This window comes from Sinohyriopsis cumingii, chromosome 11, assembly GCF_028554795.1.
Source record: "Sinohyriopsis cumingii isolate HCF-2022 chromosome 11, ASM2855479v2, whole genome shotgun sequence".
Taxonomy (NCBI): domain Eukaryota; kingdom Metazoa; phylum Mollusca; class Bivalvia; order Unionida; family Unionidae; genus Sinohyriopsis; species Sinohyriopsis cumingii.
Window position 1 is genome coordinate 15,885,230 of NC_142971.1, and position 27,399 is coordinate 15,912,628.

The window sequence follows — 27,399 nt, forward strand, 5'->3', positions numbered from 1 at the left end:
AGGACATAACCTAGGCATGAATAGTTACTGAATAGTCATCAAGAATGAATAGTCATTGCTTCATAGTGACATAATCCAGGCATGAATAGTTACTAAATAATCAGCAAGAATGAATAGTCAGTGCTTCATAGTGACATAATCCAGGCATGAATAGTTACTGAATAGTCAGCAAGAATGAATAATCATTGCTTCATAGTGACATAATCCATGCATGAATAGTTATTGAATAGTCATCAAGAATGAATAGTCAGTGCTTCATAGTGACATAATCCAGGCATGAATAGTTACTGAATAGTCATCAAGAATGAATAGTCAGTACTTCATAGTGACATAATCCAGGCATGAATAGTTACTGAATAGTCAGCAAGAGTGAATAATCATTGCTTCATAGTGACATAATCCATGCATGAATAGTTATTGAATAGTCATCAAGAATGAATAGTCAGTGCTTCATAGTGACATAATCCAGGCATGAATAGTTACTGAATAGTCATCAAGAATGAATAGTCAGTACTTCATAGTGACATAATCCAGGCATGAATAGTTACTGAATAGTCAGCAAGAATGAATAATCATTGCTTCATAGTGACATAATCCAGGCATGAATAGTTACTGAATAGTCATCAAGAATGAATAGTCATTGTTTCATAGTGACATACTCCAAGCATGAACAGAATCCATCAAGGGATTAAAGAAATATAGTAAAAACTAAACATCCCAATTGTCCATATCTCTGACCTTTACCCTAAAAATAAACAACCCAGTGTGAGAGTGTCACAGAATTTCCATTTTTTGTCTCATTCTTATTCACTACATCCAAAATGGGACGAAAAACAAATAGGCATTCAAGAAAATATACCAGTAGGTAAAAGAAAAACAGTAACAAGATCCTTCCAAAAAACTCATTTGAAACCCTACTGAAAACTTGACTCCTATAATATCTCACTTCGCCATTTATGTGGGCTCAACAAAGATTGATACATTGTAGGACCTTAGAAAAAAGACTTGTTCAAATTATATGGGATCAAAATAAGCAACTGTAAATTACACTTCACATCATCTTTTGATATTTTTCTTTTGTTAGGCAAACTTATTGTATAATGCAAGAGAGAGATGTTGAGATTATCTTGACTCAATCTTTCCATTAGAAGCTAAAGTAAAACAAATGTTTTCCGTGGCCTACTGATAATCTGTAATGCATACTGCATGTCACATGTGTTAGCTGTCTGGGAGCAAAATCTTACGAGCTTTGTTAAGCAGAGTTAAGTCACTGTAAAGATCTGGTTCTGGATATGTACAGTTGTAAATATATTGATTATTAATTAGTTACCATTTGCAGAATTGTTTGCTTTTCCTTGTACTACAGCAATGGGATACTGTGATAACCTTCATATGTTCACCCATCTGTACGCACTTGGCACTGGGATAATGTAATACCTTTTTATTTTCACCCATCTGTCCATAGGATAGCACTGGGATACTCTGATACCCTTTCTATGTTCACCCATCTGTCTGTACTATAACAATGGGATACTCTGATACCCTTTCTATGTTCACCCATCTGTATGTACTATGTCACTGGGATACTGTGATACCCTTTCTGTGTTCACCCATCTGTCTGTACTATAGTGTTGGGATACTGTGATACCTTTCATATGTTCATCCATCTGTCTGTACTATAGCATTGTCATACTGAGATACCGTTCATATATAAATCCTATTTGTCTGTTACCTTTTTTCCTCCTGAACTGCTGGGTGAAATTTCACCAAACACATGGTTTTTACCATGTCCATATGGTGACCGCGTACAAAAAGAGTACTACTCTTAGTTCCTTTCCCTGGAAGGTCTCTGGGATGGTGGCATTTCAAAGGTTAAATCCATAAAACCTTCAAATACACTGAGATTTTGGGATAATTTTTAACCCAGTTTCATTTATGAAAATATTTAACAAAGACATATGATATATGTCAAGGATTTTAGGACATGATCCCTTTGTTTCTATTCAGAGGGGTGCAGAGGGTGGGTTTGGGTGGAATGGTGTGTTTTTAAAATTATATGGTTTCCCAACTGGCAATAAATAAAAGGCATGTGAATCAGTATCAGACTAGTTTTTTAAATAATACCTTGTTAAATCATACATTCCCAGCAGAACATGACATATTATGCAAAACACATGACTTTTTAATACCAACCCCCCTGACACAGTCCTTTTTACAAAAATTTTTTTCTTCAAATATCTTATGAAGAAAAGGTTGAGAGAACTTTCTTGACAATAATTTACTTCCCTAGAATACAAAGTGAAAATTTAAAAAGAACTTAACAGTATTGTGAATTCAATCCCAAAAAGTTCTGAAAGTGAAAATCACAAGTCCAAAAGTATAGATTTCCAAATGAATTCCAGCAGTGATAAAAAAGAATACCAATTCTGAATGTGCTGATGCACCAATAGCCTGAAATGTAGTGATGTGTTGATAACCTTGATGTATCACAATGATATAATCCAAAATGCCTTTGAATGAATTCACAGTAATCTCAAAATAATGATATAGTCCAGGAACTATTATTGATCACATTTTAATTCCAAATAATAATTTAAATAAAATAAATCCTTTCAAAAAAAAAACTGAACACAACAATAAGAATGATTCCACTTCAGATGTTAAGGTAGGAATTAAAAATTCCAATACAATCAACCTTAATATAAAAACATAAGACACATTTTGAGAACCAGGATGAGGGTCAAAAGTTAATTTCAAGAAAATTCTAAGTTATAAAACATCCTATATAGATCCCCTCTACTGTGTCATCTTAATGGAAATTTTCATCAAACTTTAAACAAAATTTGTTTCCAGAAAATTCTAAGGTCAGAATCATGGCTGTATCCAAACTCAAATTGAGTAAACATGTTTATCTACTTGGCATTAGAAATGTAGGCCCAATTAATACTCTCAATTATGGATAAGGTCAATCACACAAATAAAAATTGAGCCAACACACAATACAAATTAAACATACACAACTCTGATACCTAACAGAGGGATGGATAATGCAGAAGCACAACTTCACTTACAAGGTGTTAAAAACCCTCAAATTCAGTTAAAAGGATAGACACATGAAAACTATGCAAGGACTGGGGAGAAAAAAACAAAAAGAACACAGAGAAGGAATGATTGACAGCAAACAAGACAAAAGATGACTTGGATAATGAAAACATTGAGAGCCCAAGAAACACATGACAACTGCACAAGGTCCAAGGAAAAAAAAGGGCTATATTCCTATTGTGAGAAGTTGACTTAAGGTATCAGACTAGAATAATGTTTTTGTTTTTTTCTGGACCTCAAATTACTAACTGCTGGAGTAAATAAACTCCTTAGACTGGGGACTAATGCCAGGAAAAGGTATAACAATACAATAATAACAGGTTGTATATTACTGACAGTAAAATTATAGACCTATATACAAATTAGTGAATCATGCCCTGGATTGTTTATATGCTGTTCAGATTTGAAATTACAATGATTTGAAATTTAATATATGGTACTTTTTAAAAATTAAATTCCATCTATTTTCTTCAATAGCTATAACATGAAAACAAAATGTTTTATTAAAATCCCCCCTGTTGTTCACCAGAATATGTACCTATCAATATATTTTAAAAAATGTACCATGTCAATGATATTCATGCAGTTGAAAAATGGAACATATTTACATTCAAATTATTTTTCTCTCCTTTTAAATTTATTTTAGTAAAATTGTCATTCATTATGCCTGTCACTGAATCAAATTTCAGAAAATGTCTAGTTTTACACAATATAATTTTAAAGAGATAAGTTATTAAACTTAAAGATAAAAATATTTTTCATCTTTTTGATGAGCTCTCATCTTACAAGTACAGTACCTTAATCTCGCCCAAAAGAATTACCAGGTAACAAGCAATTTGGACTAATTAATCAGTTTATACTCAGACATGATCACTTGATTGTAATATTCATTATGCTGCCACTGAATAAACTTTCAGAAAATGTCTAGTTTTACACCATATCAGCTGAAAGAGAAATGTTGTTGAACTTAAAGATAAAAATATCTTTGACCTTTAATGAGGTACACACCTTACATGTACCTTACTAAACACATTTGTTGTCACCCAAAAGAATTATCAGGTAACATGAAATCTGGACTAATTAATCAGCTTATATGGTATGTACTCACTTATAAGACAAGTCCAACAGCAAACTGCAAAGACACAGATCTGCTGGCACATAATGCACTGGCAGATCTGGGTCTGTACAGTTGTTAGGAGTAAGAAGTAGAACAAAAAACGCAGACCCTGATCTGCAGATGCATTTTGGTATGGCAGATCAAGATCTTTGTTGTTTGCAGCTTGACTCAACTTATTCAACTTATAAGCAAGTACAGGTAGTACACTAACAAGATCGCTTGATTGTATTAATTTTTGTAGACAAACCACATGGAAAGAAAGTATATATACATTTTCTGGTCAGAATAAATAACGGTAAGGACAAAAAATCCATTGTTATGTCAAAATATCATGCTGGCATGTCAAATTATTTTGATGTTTGTATTTCAATATCATTGAGTTTAATACACTAAAAACATAAATATGGAATCAGAAATGAAATTATCATTTTAAATTAACAGCTTTCATTTGTCCATGGAAAATCCACGGTGGTTCAGTGCTTAGTGTACCAAACCTGCAACTGAAATGATGCGGACTAAGACCCACCATGGGTGGTCTACCATGTCCTTGGGCAACACTTTATTTTCAACTGCCTTAACACAACATAAATTTCCTGATGGAAATTTTAAGTTTCACAGGAACACATTTAAATTATTTTTCCGAAATGTTCATGTTCAAAGTTTTAAAAAAATTCTAAGTTTAATAGGTTTTACTATACTGTATTGTCTGTAATTTGTGTACATTAATTATCATACTGTATTGTCTGTACTTTGTGTATCTTAATTATCATACTGTATTGTCTGTACTTTGTGTAGATTAATTATCATGCTGTGTTGTCCCCTGTTTTGTGTAGATTAATTATCCTACCATACTGTATTGTATGTAATTTGTGTACATTAATTACCATATTGTATTGTCTGTAATATGTGTACATTAATTATCATACTATACTGTCTGTACTTTTGTGCACATTCATTATCATACTGTATTGTCTGTACTTTGTGTACCTTAATTATCATACTGTATTGTCTGTAATATGTGTACATCAAATTATCATACTGTATTGTTTGTAATTTGTTTACATTAATTACCATACTGTATTGTCTGTAATTTGTGTATATGAATTATATTACCATACTGTATTGTCTGTAATTTGTGTACATTAATTACTATACTATATTGTCTGTAATTTGTGTACCTTAACTATCATGCTTTATTGTCTGTAATTTGTGTACATGAATTATATTACTATACTGTATTGTCTGTAATCTGTGTACATGAATTATCCTACCATATTGTACTGTCTGTAATTTGTGTACATTAATTACCATACTGTATTGTTTGTAATTTGTGTACCTTAATTATCATACTGTAATGTCTGTACTTTGTGTAGATTAATTAACATGCTATGTTGTCCCTTGTGTTGTGTAGATTAATTACCATACCAATTCTGTATTGTCTGTAATTTGTGTACATTAATTACCATACTGTATTGTCTATAATTTGTGTACATTAATTACCATACTGCATTGTCTGTAATTTGTGTACATGAATTATATTACCATACTGTATTGTCTGTAATTTGTGTACATGAATTATATTATCATATTGTACTGTCTGTAATTTGTGTACATGAATTACCCTACCATACTCTATTGTCTGTAATTTGTGTACATGAATTATCCTACCATGCTGTATTGTCTGTAATTTGTGTACATTAATTGCCATACTGTATTGTCTGTAATTTGTGTACCTTAATTATCATGCTGCATTGTCTGTAATTTGCGTACATTAATTACCATAATGTATTGTGTGTAATTTATGTAAATTAATTATCTTACCATACTGTATTGTCTTAAATTTGGGTACAATTTCTTACCATACAGTATTATCTTTAAATTTGTGTACATTTATTCCCACAGTGTATTGTTTGCAATTGTGTACATTAATTATCTTGCCATATTGTATTGTCTGTAATTTGCATACATTAATTACCAAACTTAACATACTGTATTGTCTTTAAGCATGTGTGCATTAATTTTCTTAACATACTGTGTTGTCAACAAGCTTGTGTACATTAATTATGTTAACATACTCTGTTGTCAACAAGCTTGTGTACATTAATTATGTTAACATACTGCACTGTCTGTAACTTTGTGTAAATTAATTATTTTAACATACTGCATTGTCTTTAATTTTGTGCATTTTTATCTTTCACAGTGTATGAATAATCATTGGAACAAAATATTTATTATAATTTTCAGCTGTTCTAAAGGTATAGGTCTATATATAAATTGATTACCAGTCTATAGCAGGTTTTACTAACAATACATTTATTTTAACTCTTTAATATTTTGTTGACAGAAAATGAGTGCATATAACACTTTAAATTGATTATATAATATTGTTAAATGTGCTTTGAAAATATATATTAACAATATAAAAAAAACACAAATTCCTTATGAACACTGGGTCAAATTTTTCTATATAAATGCATTAACTCAAAAAATTCAAGACTTTTTAAGATGGAACATAAAATGTCTTAACTGAGTTCACATAAAAAAGGTAATATTTGATTTTTACCATTAATAAAGATGTTAACAAGAAGACAGTTCAGCCCATTTCCTTCTTTAACATCTGTTGGCAGTTGTTTCAGGACAATTAAATTGTTCTTAAATATTCTAACTTTTGTATTGGTGTTCATACCTTGTATATAAACAAAAAATTACCAACAATACTAGCTTCTCCATTTATATATTGGTGTACATATCATGTAGAAAATTACCACCAATACCTGCCTCTGCAATTTTGAACTTGCCATGCCTTGAAACTGTATCAAGTCTTTTTGTGAGGTTTACACAACAACAGTGCATGTGAATTGTTTTTGTTTTGTATATACTGGTGTTTTTTATATATAAAACTATGATATACTGTAGTGTGATTAGTTGTTTTCACAATGTGGCTGAAATCTAGGTGTAAAAAGTCAGAAAAAGTTAACATAATACAGATAATCATATACCATCTGTACTCAATTTTAAGGCAAGTCTAAAAGCAAACTGCAAAGACCCTGATCTGTCAATACTTAATGCACTGGCAGGTTTGGGTCTGTGCAGTTTGTAAGTAGTAATCAGAAAAACAAACACTGACCCTGATCTGTCAGTGCATTATGCAATGGCAACTCAGGTTCTGAGTTTTATACAATTGGACTCCACTCAGAAGCAAGTACAGTAAAACCGATCTTGAAAGACCACTGCTATGTGAGACCACCTGTCTTGAAAGACCACTGCTATGTGAGGTCACCTGTCTTGAAAGACCATGTTCTTAATGCATATATTGATTAAATAGTTGTATGGCATGTTAGGAGAGACAACCTGTTTTGAAAGACCATAACTCTTTGACAGAAGGGTCAGTCTTTCAAAAGAGGTTCTACTGTGTATACAGTAGTCTTGTCTGAACAAGACAAGTGAAAAACTTTCCTATCAAAGATGGTACACGGTAGCTTTAATAGACTGGTTGCTTTTCTTTAAAATAGCTGATATTAAGTAGATGTACCACATATTGGATATTTTCCTTTCTTTCAAATGACTTGGTGAGAGACAAAGCTAAAATTGCACAGCTGTGTTTAAACATTTCATTAGTATTATTTTCCTTTCTTTCAAATGACTTGGTGAGAGACAAAGCTAAAACTGCACAGCTGTGTTTAAACATTTCATTAGTAATCATATCAATGATTTTTTTTTTAAATTACTTTTTAGTTTTCATATTCCAGTTCTGATTTCCTTGCATGCAAATGGAATGTCAGATACAGTTTATCTGAAAAATACCTTCAGCTATATAAAAGGATTTTGTGAGATCAATATGGAATAATTTGGTTAGGATTATGAGAGACAACATTATTGGCAGATTTGGTTAGGATCATGACAGAAAATATTATTGACTGATTTGTTTAGGATTATGAGAGACAACATTATTGTGTGGTTTGGTTATGACTATGAGAGACATTATTTAGTGGCTTGGTTTTGATTATGAGAGACAACATTATTGACTGATTAGGTTATGATTATGAGAGACATTATTTAGTGGTTTGGTTATGATTATGAGAGACATTATTGAGTGGTTTGGTTATGATTATGAGAGACAACATTATTGATTGATTTGGCTAGGATTATGAAAGGCAATATGTGAAACAGAAAAATATAATACAAAAACTGAAGCAGGAGCAAATCTGGTGCATAAAATGATAGATCTTCCAAAATAGGTAACAATGTGATCAATCAATATTTTCTTATTTTAAAATAAATGATGCCTCTTATGAATATATTTCAATGAAGTTTTACAACTAGCATTGGGCAACATTCATTTTCAAGAAAAACTGTCTGAAAAGAGACAGTACCATTTCAGGTACCCTGATCTCTTACAAAGTATATGAATTTGAAAAATCTGCACATTAGAGATAGATAAAATGATGTACAAAGGTCAAAATGCCTCATACAGGTCAAAATGCCTCATACAGGTCAATACAGGTCAAAATGCCTCATACAGGTCAATACAGGTCAAAATGCCTCATACAGGTCAAAATGCCTCATATAGGTCAATACAGGTCAAAATGCCTCATACAGGTCAAAATGCACCAGTAGATCTGGGACTATGGAGTTTGTTAGGAGTGACGAGTAGAACAAACAATATAGACCTAAATCTGCTGTCACATAATGTGGTAGGCTTTCATGGCTCCCTTGAACTATATAACATTATTAATAGGGATACATGGTTATTAAGTACCGGATACATGTAGATGGTTATTAAGTACCGGATACATGTAGATGGTTATCAAGTACCTGTTCCATTCAGTGGACACATACTTATAATGAGCACAATTATCCTGTCTCAGGACTTTATTGCAACTAGTATATTACTGGATTCAAGTTTCTTTGTTTTACCTGATAATTTTTTTCCCCTCAATATCATCAACCACTATAAAACAAATTGTCAGTTTCTTCTCTTCCAATAGCTGAAAATAGTTAATGATTCCATTTATGTTTTTCAATATTAATTAGTCTCAGAAAAATCTATTAAAAAAGCTGTAATATTGATAGCTTTATTACAGTACTAGAGGAACACTTACATTTTGCCAGGTGAATGTAAAGAGTGGTCGACGTAAACGGAATTTTTCCATCATTGGTGAACCAATCAAACTGTCTTCTTTCAAAAGTTGACGTAGTGAGTTGCCAATATTCTGAATCATCAAGTCCTCACCAAAAACAATGCAAAATGGAAATACCTGAAAATAGATAGACTCGTTGACTAGAGTGTTTCTCCCATAATAGGATCTGAGAGGCAGTCTAGTAAATTTAGCAAAACATTGGCTGTGGGTTTATTGTTAAAGGTATCTTTGATCAATATTTACCAAAATTTTGTAACAAGGAGGTGAGGGCCTGCACCTAAAGTCCATGATAAAAACACTGTTGTAAAATGTGAGACCTTGAACCCAAGGTAAAATGGCAGAGTTAACATATTGCAGAATTAATTTTCTTAGCTTCATAAAGATGCATCCAATGCATGACACAAATTCCATCTAAGGGTTTAGGAAAGATAAAATGAAAAAATAACTTAACCATAACCTTAATGCAAATTGTTATGATTTATATAACTGTGACCTTGACCCAGAGATCAAAGGGGTGACAGTGTATGTTATAGGATGAATTGTCTTAGCTTCATAATCATTCATATCAAGTATGAAGAGAATCCATCAAGAGGTTTTGAGAATATAAGCCAATAAAAACCTTTACTCAAAGCCTTAAGGCAAATTTTCTATGACTGTGACCTTGACACCAAGGTCAAATTTTTAAGTAAGCATGTCAGTGAATGAAATGTCATAGCTTCATTATAATTTATTCCAAATATGAAGAAAATTCATCAAGAGTTTTTGGATATATATATATATATATATATATATATATATATATATATATATATATATATATATATATATATATATATATATATATATATATATATGAAATAATGTTTCACAAAACCTTAATATAAATTCTCTATGAAGAGGGCACATGTGCAAATCACTGAATGAGTTGTCTTAACCTTATAACAAATCATTCCAAATGTGATGAAAATATATCAAGGGGTTAAGTCAACATAAACTAATGAGAAAAAAAACTCTACCAAAATCTCAGTGCAAATTTTCCATGACTACCATCTTGACCTCATTGTCAATGGGCAAGTAAGTGAGTTGTAGAATGAATGATCTTAGCATCCTAATGATACTTGCTGAGTATAATTTTAATATATCAAAGGATAACAAAATTTAACATTGGTTGACACCACTGCTACTATCAGAAAAGTACTATGTCCCATATTTACCCACTAAATTAGGCTTAACAAAATTGGAAAATTTGTTTATTATCAAGCACAAGTTTACTGCTTAACAAAAAAATTACATTCCCTACACCCTTTCTGATTCTAAATGTACTATCAAACCTGCTATAGCAGGCATCTCTATATAGAAGTTAATTGCATATAAAGGTGAGTAGTATTAGGATTTCTAGATTAATTTTTCTTTTGTCTTACCAGAACCAGGGCTATATTTTTCAAGAAGCTTGAGTTCAAACAAGAGTCCCTAAAGGGGACTGATGCTCTTCTGGCTGAAAATAATTTCTAGGAATCCATGATGTATTCTTTAAAGCTGCTGAGTGATGAAACCACATACGATATTCTTTAGCGATAACCAGATTTTCAAGATGTCATTGCTGCAGCCATAATAGATATAAGACTGGCACCATTTTCAATTACCAATTGAATATATTAAGAAATCTTTTGATGAAAACCACATGTCAATATGGCCATCCATTCAGAAGAAGCAACATTAACACAATGGCTGCCATGTGACTATATTGGATGCCATGGTGGCCATAGTGAAGTTCAGATTGGCTAATTTTCTAAACCAGACATCATTCCCAATGTTGATATGGCTTTCCACTTAGATGGAGTAGAGAAATCAAAATTTTCAAGATGGATGGCAGCACCATAAACACACTTACTGGGGTTGGAAAAGATTGAATTTTCGTATGCAACTAAAATTGGCCACTGGATCCTGGATTTATTCTTATCCCATGGGACATGACCCCGGGGGTTACAGATTTTGGGGTTGGGTCAGTGGGATAAATCAGGAAAGCACATGGACAAAACACTAGTTTTGTTTTCAAAACCCACAAAAATCAATAAGAATTCATGGTAATGACATTGCATAGAAAATTAAGTTTTGAAAACAGCATTGCAGTTGTCAGGAAATGTGTTTCATGGGTATTATTTCACCTTCATTGCCCAGTTTTGTGAATAAAAGAGACCATGACAATAAATATTGTCATTTCAAGAGCCACCTACACTATGAGGAGCATTGAAATAAAGCAAATGAATACTAAGTGTTCATGGAGGCATGAATCAATTAAGTGAATCCTATTATATACAGTAGTCCAGCTCTTGTGTAGCACTGCACCCATTATGCATTATATTTGGTTGGCAGTGTGTATCTGAGTATTCAAAATCCTCTGTTACCTGAGAAGTTATTATAAAAGATGAACTAATTGATTTACATGTTTAAATTATTTGGATAAAAAATGCATTTCAGTGTATAGTTTTCTCTGGATCATGTAAGCGCTTTAAATTAAAAGACTTATTTTAGGATCAAGGAAGGAAAACAAAGGTGTGAACAAGTATAATGACTGCATTAGAAGAAGCATTGGTTAGCTGGGAGTGACTAATGACTCAATGACAGACTTAATTTTTGCAGGCCAATCTCAGAGATTTCTTCCCTTGAGAGAGAGAAAAAAATGTGGTTGATTGAAAGCCTCTACAAGATAGGCTGGGTAATATTGTATGGCAGCCTATTTTGCCCACCATACTTTCTGTAATTTTTCATAACCTATACATTTTGTACACATCAATATATTCGAATCATGATTATTTGTGATCCTCTACATTTTTTGGAGAATGTTCTCTCATAAAAAATGTGAAAATTTGAGGTACTTAAGAAAATTGTAAGATTTTAACCTAAAATTATTCATACTCTTTGAATAATTATTAAAAAATATTAAAAGCATTACTTTTAATATTCACATTTTGTATCAATTGCCCTATGTGGGGATGCAAACTCTAATCATTGTTCACCAGTTTCTTTATACATGTTCTTCCTATTCATGTCTGCAGAAGTGTAAATGGGCCTATAGCATGAATTCAACAGGAAATAAACATGTACATGTACTCTCCCTGGTTTATGAATAAACATCATCATGTAGAAGTAACTTAAAGCTATATTGACAACATCTTGTCCTGTTGTGCTGTTGCTTACTTTTCATGAACAAATACAATTCAAGAGGGTGGTCAGTGCCAAAGTATAGCATCATACATTTAAAAGAAACAAATTTTGTTGTTGTTGTTGTTGTTGTTCAACATTCCTGTTGTATTACAGTCTTAGAGATATATATTGACATGATTCATAGACATGGTAATGACTGTTTACACCACCATGGTTGTCTTTGGGTGACTTGTTTTGGCACATCACACTGCACATTCCACGGCCATTTTTGTTTTTGCACACTCATACTTCTGAGGTGGTGTAAGCCCAAAATTTGTGTTCATGAACAATGTTCTTCACATTACAGTGAGAAAAAACCAAGAGAATAATTTTCTCAAGTTAAGAATTGGCTTTCCATGTGAATACAATGGCTGACACTATTGCTGAAGACTTGCTGGAATCAAGAGAGTTTTAGAGAATAATGGTCCATTACTTGTGGCAAGTAAATATACACTTGTATTTGAATGTTATTGCCACATCCCAGTTCCAATGTTACTGAGCTGTGTCTCTGTCACAACTCAAAATTATGAAAATGCACATGCCTTTCCTGGACCTCCAATAGGTTGACGCACATTCCATAATTAGTAAAAGAAATACCAAAATGTAAAATGTTAAACATTATGATTAGACTACAGGCAAATATAATAACAAGTCCAGTAGTACCAGTTACGTCATGGACTTGATGTCTTGCCTGCATCTATGGATTAATGTATCCTCCCTGTATCTAACATGTACACCTTTTGGAAAAAGAACTCTAACACTGTTCACATTGATGACCTTGGCATTTATCACAAATAAAGTGATATATATGTCTTAAAATACTGCCATATATACTCAGTTATAAGTCAAGTCCAAAAACTGTGCAAACCCAGGTGTGATTTGTTTATTCAAGCATGTATCATTATCATAGACACTTGCACGGATCATGGATTTATTAATTTCTGCAGAAAATATTAAATTTTCCAGCATTATACACTCCCTCTGAATCCAACTAGGGCATGGCTTATGATCCAGTTTCCTTGTCCACTAAAATAATCATATCCAGTGTTCAGAATAGTTCTACATTTACTGCAGAAATTATTAAGTCCACAACTCTAGCACCTGCTATCATTATCATCCTTGCCTGATGTGGGCTTTCCAGTCACCAGGATTTGTATTCCTCAAGTTACCATTATCATCGAATATTTCTTTAACATACTTGAGTCAATATTTTTGTTCCCTGTACACTACTTAAAATTTTGGAAACAAATTCAGCAGTGTTTTTGTGAAATTTGATCTTTCTTCTTTCTTTTAATTACCACCGATCATGAACTTAATCAAGTCAAAGTCAGTGAGACATTTCTGTCGGTCAATGAAATTTCTCTCCTTATGCTTCCATGTACTTTTCCTTTTCATTAAGCCAGCACTTAAAATTATCTGTTACGATCTGTTATTGTTACTTTATTGGGTCGTTTTATGTGCTTGATGCATGCAAAAGAGGGAAACTTTCTTGCATAAAAGATGAAATATAAGTTTAAATGACACTAAGGTATACAACCTAAAAATGAATTCTGGTATAAGCAATGACTGGTGGTACAAGCTGATATATGGTAAAAATGCAAAATCATTTTGGCTATATGGGCAGTGATGTCCATTTTGAAGGCAGATTTAATGTGAAAATATACAAATTATGGAGCATTCAAAGAAAACTGGCTCGTTTCCAGTGCTGTTTAACAGGAGCTGATTTACAAAACCGGTGTTACCATCTGTACTTGCTTATAAGATGAATCCAACTGCAAAACTGCATGGATCCAGACCTGCCATTACATAATGTTCCAGAAGATCAGGGTTTGTGCAGTTTGTTAGGAGTAATCATAAGAGCAAACAACATAGACCCTGATCTGCAGGCACATTATGTTGGGACAGATCAGGATCTTTGTTATTTGCAGTTTGACTTGACTTATAAGCTAGTATATATGGTATGTGAAATCGGGTGTCTCACCTGCATCTGAGCACTGTATTTCCTCCACCCTATATCTGAATGGCAATAATTTTAACACAGCTTTAATGTTATTGATGCTGCCACCACCTGGTTGCTGCCATATATGTGATGCCTTACCATGCCAATGCTGGTAAAAAAAAATCAATACCTATATATGGCATTGTACTTACCCTGAAGAAAGTTGTACTGGAGATACTTGAAAACTGGGAGATCTCAGAGCTGGCTCGACGACAATAGGCGGACTTGTAAACACTGTTATCAAAATTGAGGCGAAATCTGACATGGTATTTGTTATCAACAAATTCCTCATCCTGAATTTCTACCTGAATTTCAACTTTATAGAATATTTTGGCACACTGCTTCAGTTGTCCAGTAACATAATTTTTAAATCCATATCGTTTTGAACGATATATGAGTATACAACCTTTCTCGTCTTCACTCTCTATGATGAAAGATGGACTACGCATCTTTGGAAAACTAAATCGTAACACTTCATGAAGGTTATCTATCCCATGCAAAAAGTCTCGATAGTGTCGACCTGCGACACGTAAAACTCTATCATACCCATATGAAATACAGAATTCCACAAAACATTTGCCAAAATAATCCATGTATTCATCCATACTGCCCTTTGTTAGGACAACACAACAGGCAGCTGCTATCTTTTTTAAGTTATCATCCTTGTAGGTTTTGTGTGTGGAGAAGACCATGTTCTTCAGTCCAGCATGTTCCAGAATCTTTTGCCATAGGTCACTTCCATAATCACGACATATGTATTCTTGAACACTTTCCAACAGAATTCCATACATAGTGCCGTCTCTTTTGTACGGACAGTATGCAAGCTGTTTAGATTGAACAGGTTCAGTCTGAAAATTATGAAAAAATTGATTACTATTAGTAGTAGTAGTACCAAATGAGATAAATGACTAGTGATACGATACATCTATAAGACTGAAAATGAAATATTGTAATTATGACCCGAATTACACACACTCTCCAACTGGGGAATCTGACAAAAAAATGCTATCTGCATCACAAGCAAAACCTTGATTTGTCATGAGATACCTTCAAGCCAAAAGAACAGATTCAGTAATTAGATAACAAACATTCAACACAACACAATTGTTTTAGAACCCAGTTCACTGGGAAATTTCAGATTTGTGGCCTTCTCGTTTCTGATTGCCTCAGTCTAATTGTCTCCTTGCATCATATGTTATGAGCAGTGTGGGCAAATGAATTTGGATTCAGGTGCCACAAATGTAACTAACATCCTTCAGGTTAAGAGACAGATAATTTAAATTTCATAAAAGATAATAGCAATTTAATCTCATCAAGGGCACAAGCACTGAACCTAATTTATTATCAAACATGCTTGAGTGGATATGACCTCCAAATAAAAATGTCAACATCATGTTATCAGTGGCACAAAAACTGCATTTTATGTACTGTGAAATGTACCTGAGTGGATTTGACCTCCAAATAAAAATGTCAACATCATGTCATCAGTGGCACAAAAACTGCATTTTATATGCTGTGAAACTTACCTGAGTGGATTTGACCTCCAAATAAAAATGTCAACATCATGTCATATGTGGCACAAAAACTGCATTTTATATACCATGAAACTTACCTGAGTGGATATGACCTCCAAACGAAAATGTCAACATCATGTCATCAGTGGCACAAAAACTGCATTTTATATACTGTGAAACTTATCTGAGTGGATTTGACCTCCAAATAAAAATGTCAACATCATGTCATATGTGGCACAAAAACTGCATTTTATATACCATGAAACTTACCTGAGTGGATATGACCTCCAAACGAAAATGTCAACATCATGTCATCAGTGGCACAAAAACTGCATTTTATATACTGTGAAACTTATCTGAGTGGATTTGACCTCCAAATAAAAGATTTTGTTCATAAAGGTCAATATGTATTGTATTCTTTTTCCAATTTTACATTTATATTCAACCTCAATAGAATGAATGCCCACAAAGGACAGACTTGTGGTACCCTGAGTTCTTCATTTATAGATTTCACTTCTGATATTAAATGAATGATTAATGACATACAATAGTAAAAAGGACTAAATAATTCTCTCCATCAATATAACACCATGTATTAGAACCTGATTCTGGATATAATGCAATACTGCTATTGACCTGTGACCAAATTAAATCATTTGTACTTGAATTGATCTATTAAATGTATAATGATATGGGTTGTGCCTCGCTTGGCGCTCAGCATTAAGAGGTTAGTGTTAGGACTGGTCGGCCTGGTGTCAGGATAATGTGACTGGGTGGGACATCATGCTACATGTCTGTGGCATGATGCCCCAGTGATAGACATCACTATAAACTGTCACACTGCTGACATCATAGTGATATGACTGAAAAATTGTTAAAGATACATTAAAAATCCAAATCTCTCTCTCTCTCTCTCTCTCTCTCTCTCTCTCTCTCTCACACACACACACACACACACACACACACACACACACACACACACACACACACACACACACACACACACACACACACACACACACACACACACACACACACACACACACACACACACACACACACACACACACACACGACATGGGTTGAAAGCAAATAACATGAGGCTATGTATTATATATTTTTATTTTTTTTAAAACAAAATTATTTGATCAAATTAAATATGCAAACGTCATGGGATGAACAAATATATTTAATTGACATTTTACGTAAAGTAAAATTATTACTATGAAACTATTTGCTTCATTGGCAGATGTCCCCCACCCCCAATGACCAAAGTGTCAATCATTTTCTCTATACTGTGGATCAATACATAATGTGGTCAGAATAATGAAGGAAAGCTGTAATGTAATCCCTTTGCTGAGATTTCTGTCTTGATGCTAACCCCAATGTGAATTCCATTAGTTACATCTGTGAACAGTGTTTTGATGATGTATATGACAATACCTTTAAAAAATACTTGTAATACAAAATTAGCTTTATAAAATAAAGTCACAGTCCCCATTCCCATCCCACAAAAATTTGACTATTTTCTGATAAAAAAGAAGACAATAATTATCACTACCTAAATCCATATTCAATACAGGTATAGGTGGTGATATATCCTGCAGTAACCTCTGTGAGAAGCTAAAAGAGAGCATTCCTGGACTGCTTATTTCCATAGTAACTATATTTAAAAGCTTCCAATAAATTGACCTATCACTAGAACAGAAAAAATGAAGCCGATTGAATAGCATGCATATTTTTCTTGACTGTGCAATATTTGTTTATCGAGGACAAAATAGTGTTAGCGCTGAAGGTTTGTATACTTCTAGCTTACAAAAATTCTGCACAAAACTAAGAAAAGGTAATAGTTATGTAGCCATGGAACTATGTGGGCAACTGATGCAGCCCTCTGCTCCTTTCTTTTTTAATATCCTCGAGTCTTTTTTCACAAAATTGGAAAGAATTGGAAAAACTGCTTCAGTGGATTGAAAATTTAATCAGGGTATCTATATACATGTACATGTATTCATACAAAAAATTGTGCCTAAACTCCCTGTGCTATCTACATATCCACAGCTAGAAATGTGTGCCTAAACTCCATATGCTATCAACATATCCACAGCTAGAAATGTGTGCCTAAACACTCTATGCTATCTACATACCCACGGCTAGCAATGTGTGCCTAAACACCCTATGCTATCTACATATCCACAGCTAGAAATGTGTGCCTAAACACCCTATGCTATCTACATATCCACAGCTAGAAATGTGTGCCTACAATCCCTATGCTATCTACATATCCACAGCTAGAAATGTGTGCCTACAATCCCTATGCTATCTACATATCCACAGCTAGCAATGTGTGCCTAAACACCCTATGCTATCTACATATCCACAGCTAGAAATGTGTGCCTACAATCCCTATGCTATCTACATATCCACAGCTAGAAATGTGTGCCTACAATCCCTATGCTATCTACATATCCACAGCTAGAAATGTGTGTCTAAACACCTTATGCTATCTACATATCCACAGCTAGCAATGTGTGCCTAAACACCCTATGCTATCTACATATCCACAGCTAGCAATGTGTGCCTAACCTCCCTATGATAATGCCCTTGCCAACATGATGCATTTAAAAGGCAAAGTCAACCTGGGACCAAAATGCTATAAAATTCTGCCAGAGAACAATAAAACTGAAATATTTATTCTGTTATCCTCAGGATAAACTCTTATGCTAAATTTGGTTTCAATTTGAGGGGTCTTTCAAATTTTATGAAGCAGAAATTCAATGGCAACATTAAAACTATACCAATTGAATTTGACCAATATTCTGTGAATGTAAAGCTTCAGATCAAATTTAATTTTAAATCATTAAGTTCTTTAAAAGTTGTTGTGGTTGTTATAGGGTTTAACGCCATTATTCAGCACAAGATAGGCTATACATGGCGGCCAGTATTAATGGTGGAAGAAGAACCCAGGTAAACCCCAGAAAGAACCACCAGCCCACAAGAAGCTACTGGCAAGCTTTCTCACGCACCCACACTGGCCGAGCTTGAGACTTAAACCAACACAGACAGATGGTAGTGATCCCTAACAGTGAGTGCTTTAGACCACTCATCCACTCAGGGCACCCTCAAATGTTGTTGAGCAGAAACAAATATATGACCAATGTGACAAGGTTAACAATATTTGCACCTACTCCATAAATATGTCAGGGATGTGAAAATATACCTACTGTATATACTTGTTTTATAACCCAAGTTCAAATGCAAACAATACAGACCCTGATCTGCTATTGCATAATGCACCAGAAGGTCATGGTCTATGTTGTTTGTTCTACTTGTTACTCCTAATAAACTGCAAAGACCCAGATGTGCCAGTGCATTATGTGATGGCAGGTCTAGGTCTGTTCAGCTTGCAGTTGGACTCGACTTATAAGAGAGAATATATGGTACTAAATTTTATTTATCCTCATCAAATCATTCTTGTGTACTTCCATGGCAGATACATGAATGTACAGACATAAGTACATATGAATAGATGGACAGGACCAAATTAAGAAGCCCATGTTGTCACAAAAAGAAGCATAAAAATGTTTTCAAAAATTTAAAATTAAGACCAATTGAATTTATAGGTAATGCATAGTGACAGTCATCTAGGCACTGAATTATCAGTTCTGAAAACTCTAACAAGTAACCACTGTGTCTGCAATTACATAACACACACACCCTGCCAGTGAAAGTGGGGGAATTCTTGAAAAACTAAAATAACAATTTAATGATATATGGATGGCCCACAAAAGTAATTGAAAACTGACTTACCCAGTAAATGTAGCATAACCAACATGTAATGGATGGACGTGCATGGCAAGGTGTAATGGATGGACAGTTATGACAAGGTATAATGGATGGATAGTCATGGCAAGATGTAATGTATGGACTGTTGTTGTGGTAGTAGGGTTTAATGCCATTTTTTTAAGCACAAGATAGGCTATACATGGCAGCCAGTATGAATGATGGAGGAAGACCCAGGGAACACCCCGGATAGAACCACCGATCCACAAGACGCTACTTGCAAGCTTTCTCACATACCCACATTGGCTGAGCCTGAGACTCAAACCCACGCAGACAGAGGTGAGATGGCAATGATCCATAATGGTGAGTGCTTTAGACCACTCGGCCACTCGGAGCCCCATATATGGACAGTCATGGCAAGGTGTAATGGATGGACAGTAATGGCAATGTGTAATGGCTGGACAGTCATGGCAATGTGTAATGGCTGGACAGTCATGGCAATGTGTAATGGCTGGACAGTTATGGCAATGTGTAATGGCTGGACAGTAATGGCAAGGTGTAATGGCTGGACAGTCATGGTAATGTGTAATGGATGGACAGTCATGGCAAGGTATAATGGCTGGACAGTAATGGCAATGTGTAATGGCTGGACAGTCATGGCAATGTGTAATGGATGGACAGTTATGGCAAAGTGTAATGGATGGATGGATATTCATGGCCAAGTGTCATGGATTGACCATCATGGCAAGGAGTCATGGATTGACCATCACGGCAAGGCATCAAAAGGCAAAATTAGCATAGTATTATATCTTAAACGATGTACCTTACCTTTTGCGTTTTTCTTATGAAAATTATTTGTACTGAATTTGTATATTTACTGAGAAACTTCATACAATGCAATATTTTTCCTGCAGTCCACTGCAGTCCTAATATGGAGGACTTTTGCTGTTACTTCATAAACCAATGACATGGCAACAGCCAGTGAATCACAAATTGCAGGAATATTTTACATCAGTACTGGCATGTTACTGAATAAATGACTTCTTGTTATAGGTCAAATGCTGTCAAGACATGTGACCATTGACTACTTCATGACAGGGTTTTAAGTGGATTCCTATATACTCCCTTGTCTCTTTAATGTTTGACCTGAATATCTCCAACAATCAATTAATTTTGTAGTAAGTTGTTAGTCTTAACCTAGTTTCAGCAGTGCCCATAGTGAATGAGGGTTTTGACAACAACTTTTATGGGACAGGAGAAAATAATGGGCACACAAAGCTTGTACAGTAGCAAGAAAGATGGATTACATTCATATATTGTTCTACATAACCACAAAACTTGATGGCATGCAACCAAACTTTAATCCAAGCACATGAAAAATGTCACATGGAAATCTCTCAAATTGAAATAGCATTTTGGCCATACTCATTTCTTTCTAAAACTATATTTATATTTTCTTTGGAAATCTCTTTATTTTAATATGCAGAGCATCAGTCAAAATTGTTATTTTCCTAAGCTTGATTTCCATTACAATGAAGAAAAATGTGCCAGCAGATCTGGGTCTGTGTGGTTTGTTAGACATAAGACAGTAGAACAAACAGCATCAACCCTGGTCTGCTGTAGCATTATGCTACAACATATCAGGATCTTTGTTGTTTGCAGTCTGACTCAACTTATCAGTGAGTATATATAGTATATGCACATTTACATACATAGTACATACATAGTACATATTTAGTACATACATAGTACATACATAATACATACATAATACATACATAGTACATGCATAGTATATAGCTGTACACATACCTAATAACGAATTCAACTCTTGATTCTTTCTAGAAGGGGAGAAAACCCCAAACAATACTCAAGATTATATCAACAACAAATAAAAATAAAGTAAGCAAAATTACTTAAATGGGCTTAATAAAAAGACAATTTTATAACATGTTCCAAGTACCTATACACAATACAAAAATAGTGAGGCAACAAAGTGAATAGTTTGAGAATTTATACTTCAGCTGTAATGTATTTGTGAAAACAAACATGTTCTACTTTGCATTCATTGAATTAGATCATAATTAAATGCATTTATATTTGTACTTTCTCTAATTTCCTATGGGATTCTGTTCCATGTGAGGGTTATAATGTTAAATAAAATGAAAGATTAACGGTGTATCAGCAGATTTCATTAAAGCCTAATTCATTAGATTATCTGTTAGTATTACATAATTAGTGTAATGATGCAAAATAAATTGTGTCTACTCATACCATTCCCAATTACAAACTTTCAAAACTGTTCATTCAGGTTGAGGTCAGTGTTTCTTGTTTTGGTTTAACACCATTTCTAGTACAAGATAGACTATACATGACAGCCAGTATAACTGGTGCATGAAGAACCCAGGAAAACCCAAGTAAGAACCACCAAACTACAGGAAGCTTCTGGTAAGCGTATTCACACATCCACACTGGCCAAGCCCAAGATTAAAACACACATGAACAGAGGTGAGATGGCAGTGCTCAGTAAAGGCAAGCGCTTTAGACCAAATGGCCACCCAGGGCCTCAATCAGTGTTTCTATCATACATATATTTCACCATATAATTTAAACAAATATATAATTTTAGCATAAATTAGTTATTTTGCTAAATTTGCTATGCTGTATGCATGCTATGATTTTATATAACTAAAACTATGAGACATTTATAGTATATGTCTGAAACTATGAGACATTTACAGTATATGTCTGAAACTATGAGACATTTACAGTATATTTCTGAAACTGAGACATTTATAGTATATGTCTGAAACTATGAGACATTTACAGTATATGTATAAAACTATGAGACATTTACAGTATATGTCTGAAACTATGAGACATTTACAGTATATGTCTGAAACTGAGACATTTATAGTATATGTCTGAAACTGAGACATTCAAAGCATCATGGAAGTTCTTCATATCATTCCTGTCTGCATAAGACTGAACCTCATCTGTCTTATTGCTCAGCCATGAATCTTGCAACTCTCTGAGATTGCAATGGACAGCCCTCTTATTGAAGGCTTCTTGGATGATGAATTGCTGTATTCTAATGAGGCTTTCTGTAGTTGTTGTTTCTCATTCAGAATTCTTTGCATTGCATCAATGTTCTCATCTAAACTGATCTTGATGTTTATGTGAGGTGGGGTATATAGAGTCCTAGAGGAGTTTTCCATGACATTCTCAGACTTTGTACTGATCGTTTCCAGTTGGCTGCACAGTTCTTTGACAAATGACTGTTTCACATTCTCCTATTTCAATTTGGCTCTGGGCACTTTTTTTGCCTTGTGGTCATCTGCGAGGCTGATTGTGGATACTGAGCTGGAGATTATCAGCCTATGGTAAGTCCATCATTCTGCACTTCTAATGACCAGGTTTGTCACTCATACACCCTGCCTGCCTCTTATCCTGACATTGACATAGTCAGTAAGATGTATGTGCTTGAAGTATAGGTGCATCCAAGACATCTTGTTGCGGTTTGGTAGGCAGAAGCCTGTGCTGGATTAGGAGGTAATGTTCAGTGCATTTCCTCAGTAATAGAAGTTCATTGTTTCTGCATTTACCAATGCCATTTTTCACAGTGACACCTGGCCATGTATGATGATCTGTGCCAATCTAGCACTGAAATCACCAAGGATGTTCAGCTTGTCTGCCTTTGGTACTTCACAATAAGAGATTCCAAGTCTTCATAAAATTTGTCCTTGATATCATTTGGGATGGTTATGAATATTGCATAGGTGCTGATGATAGTTACATGTCTTTTTACAGACAGTGGGAGTTTTATTTGCATTAGCCTCTCATTCATACCCCCTTGTAGATTTAATGGCAAACTCATCTCCAGGTCTTCTTTACTTTGGCCCCTCTGGTAGACAATCTTGCAGACTCCTAGTTTGGTTAATTGTGCTTCACTCAGGGCTGCTATTTGGATGTTGAATGTGGTCAGTTCTCTACCAACTAGCACTGTTCTTCTCTCTGGTCAACTTGCTGATGTACTGTCATTATGTGCATATGCTTGAGGCACCAGTGGTGACTTGTATCTTGGTTTTTGACCCATAAGGTGGGATTCCCATCAGCTAATGTTATGCTGAACAGAGCTAGGGTGTCAATGCATAGAACACCTTTTTCTAGTCCCTTCCCCATGCTTCAGAGGTCAGCGGTGTGATCCTAAAAAGGGCCAATTAGTCACCCATGGGGTTGTTGTGTTCCACTGCTGCTTCAGTCCAGTGAAAAGTGACCCAGTGCCCTAAGCTACCTGTGTGCAGGTCTGCAGCTACAGCTTCAGTGTATCCACACCTGCTACTTTGCCACTCACTCATCAACAAAGGTTGAAGGAATCTGGTGGGTAGGGGAGTAGTGCCATGACTTGCACATGAATTTCATTTAAGTAAGGGAAAGTTTTGCTGACTCATGCTTTCATCCAGTTCTATCTCAATCCAGTGCCATGACAGTGCTGAGACATCTGGAAACAGGTCTGAATGCAGTGGATGGCAATTAGCACCTGAGCTGATGCCCATCGCTGCCATATGCCTTCACAGCCAAAGGATGAACAACACATTTGCTCGTCCACCTGATCCACCAGAAAGGACTTACCTGAGGGAGCTAGGTGTAGCAGTCCACTCTTGGTCAACAGTCATGGCAGCACTCTCTACTGTTATTTATGGTGGCAGGTAATGTCTTACCTGACACTAAAGTATTGTTACACAATGGTTGATATATACACAATGAGCTGTAAATTGATCACCTTACTGTTGTAATTTGGACTCAGGCCAAAGGTGGGATATTTACTGATGTGTTGTAAGGTGTCTAAAGTGGTCCATGATGACTTCCAAGTATTTTATAAAAAATTCACTAACTTTTGGTGGAGGTGAGATCAAATGAAATAAAAAGGAGAGACTGTCTAAGAAAACAATTCTTATATGAGCATTTTGACTTTTTTGTCTTTAGCTGTTATTGTGTTTTTTCAAGTTATTTCAATAGGACTATTTTGGGGAAACTTTGTGGGGGTCAATTCATGCAACAATGACAAAATCTGCACTTTCTCCCAATGCTAAATAATAAAATAAAATAGAGACAAACAGTCATATATATAATTATATTGTTATAAAGGATATACAATATAGCAATTTTAACAAAATACAATTTTATATAGTGCATTGGCATTAAGGTCATTAGGATACAAAGTATCTAACTTATGAATCCAATAAGTTTCTTTTATGAGTCTATTTATGTCACCATGCATAATATCTATTGGCATGAAAGTAAAATCGAGTAGAGTGTGATTATTGGTGATAAAGTGTGTTGAAATATTAGAGGAGAACTGAGGATCTCTATAATTTGTTATATGAAAGCAATGATTATTCATTCTCTTAGAAACTTGTTGAAGCGTTTGTCCAACATACTGCATGCTACATTTTGTACAGGTTATCAAAAAAATCACATCAGTTGATATGCAGTTAGTGTTATCACGTAGAGAAAATACCTCTTTTGTATTAGTGCTACTGAAAGAAGTACTTTCTCTTATGTTTGCACATTGAGAGCACTGGTGTCTGTTACATTTAGATGATGAAAATTGTCTTTTATTATTTTCTGTCTGTTTAGTTCTAATTAGAAAATCTTGCAAATTCTTGGGTCTTCTATAAGCATGAATTGGTTTATTTTTGTAAAGTGACTTTATGCTGGTTTTATTTGATAAATTTAGGAGACTATAATATTTATTAATTATATGACATATAATAGGTAATAAAGGATTACATTGTATTGTGAATGGAATTATATTTTTCTCTCTTTTACATTCTGCTGTTTTTAAGTAAATTTAATTGTCGGGTGAAAATGATTTAGGCGATCAATAAATTATTTCAGTTCTTCAGTTGAATGGCTCCAGATTTTTAAAAAATTGATATGTTGTATATCCTTTATAACAGTATAATTATATGTATGACTGTTTGTCTCTATTTTATTTTATTATTTTACTGATTCAGGTTTCATTAGAGACTCGTGTATCTTTTAGATCCTGTCATATATATATAATTATGACAATGCATATCATTTATGATGTCACATAATGATGTCATTGTTATTTTAAAATAAAAGATGTCATCTATTTCTTTCAAAACATTTCGATCCTGAAGAAGGTCATCTGTTTCTTTCAAAACATTTTGATCCTGAAGAAGCATAAATTAAATGTGAAACTAGTTGCACAGAATTTTCGGTGTTTGTGGGTTTAATTTATCCCAATTCCTAATGCTCAAAAACATTGGCTAAAAAAATTACCTAAAAAATATTAGAAGTCCCAAAAAAAATTAATAAGCAGAATTCCAGTCAGTGTAGGTGAGTGGCAAATGTCCTGAGTTTGCATTGTGTGTTTTGTGCAAAGTGGAAGTAAGCAGAGTTCCAGTCAGTGTAGGTGAGTAGCAACGGTCCTGAGTTTATGTTGTGTATTTTGTGCAAAGTGGAAGTAAGCAGAATTCCAGTCACTGTAGGTGAGTAGCAAAGGTCCTGAGTTTGCATTGTGTGTTTTGTGCAAGGTGGAAGTAAGCAGAATTCCAGTCAGTGTAGGTGAGTAGCAAAGGTCCTGAGTTTACGTTGTGTATTTTGTGCAAAGTGGAAGTAAGCAGAGTTCTAGTCAGTGTACTTGAATAGCAAAGGTCCTGAGTTTGCATTGTGTGTTTTGTGTAAAGTGGAAGTAAGCAGAGTTCCAGTCAGTGTAGTTGAGTAGCAAAGGTCCTGAGTTTGCATTGTGTGTTTTGTGCAAAGTGGAAGTAAGCAGAGTTCTAGTCAGTGTAGGTGAGTGGCAAATGTCCTGAGTTTGCATTGTGTGTTTTGTGCAAAGTGGAAGTAAGCAGAGTTCCAGTCAGTGTAGTTGAGTAGCAAAGGTCCTGAGTTTGCATTGTGTGTTTTGTGCAAAGTGGAAGTAAGCAGTGTTCCAGTCAGTGTAAGTGAGTAGCAAAGGTCCTGAGTTTGCATTGTGTGTTTTGTGCAAAGTGGAAGTAAGCAGAGTTCCAGTCAGTGTAGGTGAGTAGCAAAGGTACTGAGTTTGCATTGTGTGTTTTGTGCAAAGTGGAAGTAAGCAGAGTTCCAGTCAGTGCAGGTGAGTAGCAAAGGTTTGCATTGTGTGTTTTGTGTAAAGTGGAAGTAAGGAGAGTTCTAGCCAGTGTAGGTGAGTAGCAAAGGTCCTGAGTTTGCATTGTGTGTTTTGTACAAAGTGGATTTTGAGATAGTATATGGGTAAGAAATTATATCACCAGATATAGCAGACACCACTGAATAGGGGAAAACTGGACCAGAAAAATTAATTTTGACAGCTTGTTAAGTGTGAACTTAATAGAGTGTAATCACACTAAGCAATGAACTTGTGATGGAAAGTAAACATGCAAGTACATTTTATAAAACTCTTTTGCAGCGAACTATGCCAAGAGTAAGAGAGTGAGTGTGTGTGTGTGTGTAATTGATTTAGATTTTTAATGCCGCTTTAACAATTTGAGTCATATTACTACAATGTCT

At 34.5% G+C, this 27,399-nt stretch overlaps 1 protein-coding gene across 3 annotated transcripts in view; it reads right to left on the bottom strand.

Annotated features, from left to right (window-relative positions):
• Nucleotides 1-27,399, bottom strand: part of LOC149787657 (soluble guanylate cyclase 89Db-like) — a 351,631-nt gene that overhangs the window by 62,345 nt on the left and 261,887 nt on the right. For all 3 annotated transcript variants that reach the window (XM_089973848.1, XM_089973849.1, XM_089973847.1), the window contains 2 exons: nt 14,716-15,411; nt 9,322-9,477 (listed from right to left, as the gene is read on the bottom strand). In XM_089973848.1, the coding sequence (XP_089829974.1) occupies nt 9,322-9,477; nt 14,716-15,354 (795 nt within the window). In that variant the 5' untranslated portion in view covers nt 15,355-15,411. The remainder of the gene's footprint in view (nt 1-9,321; nt 9,478-14,715; nt 15,412-27,399) is intronic.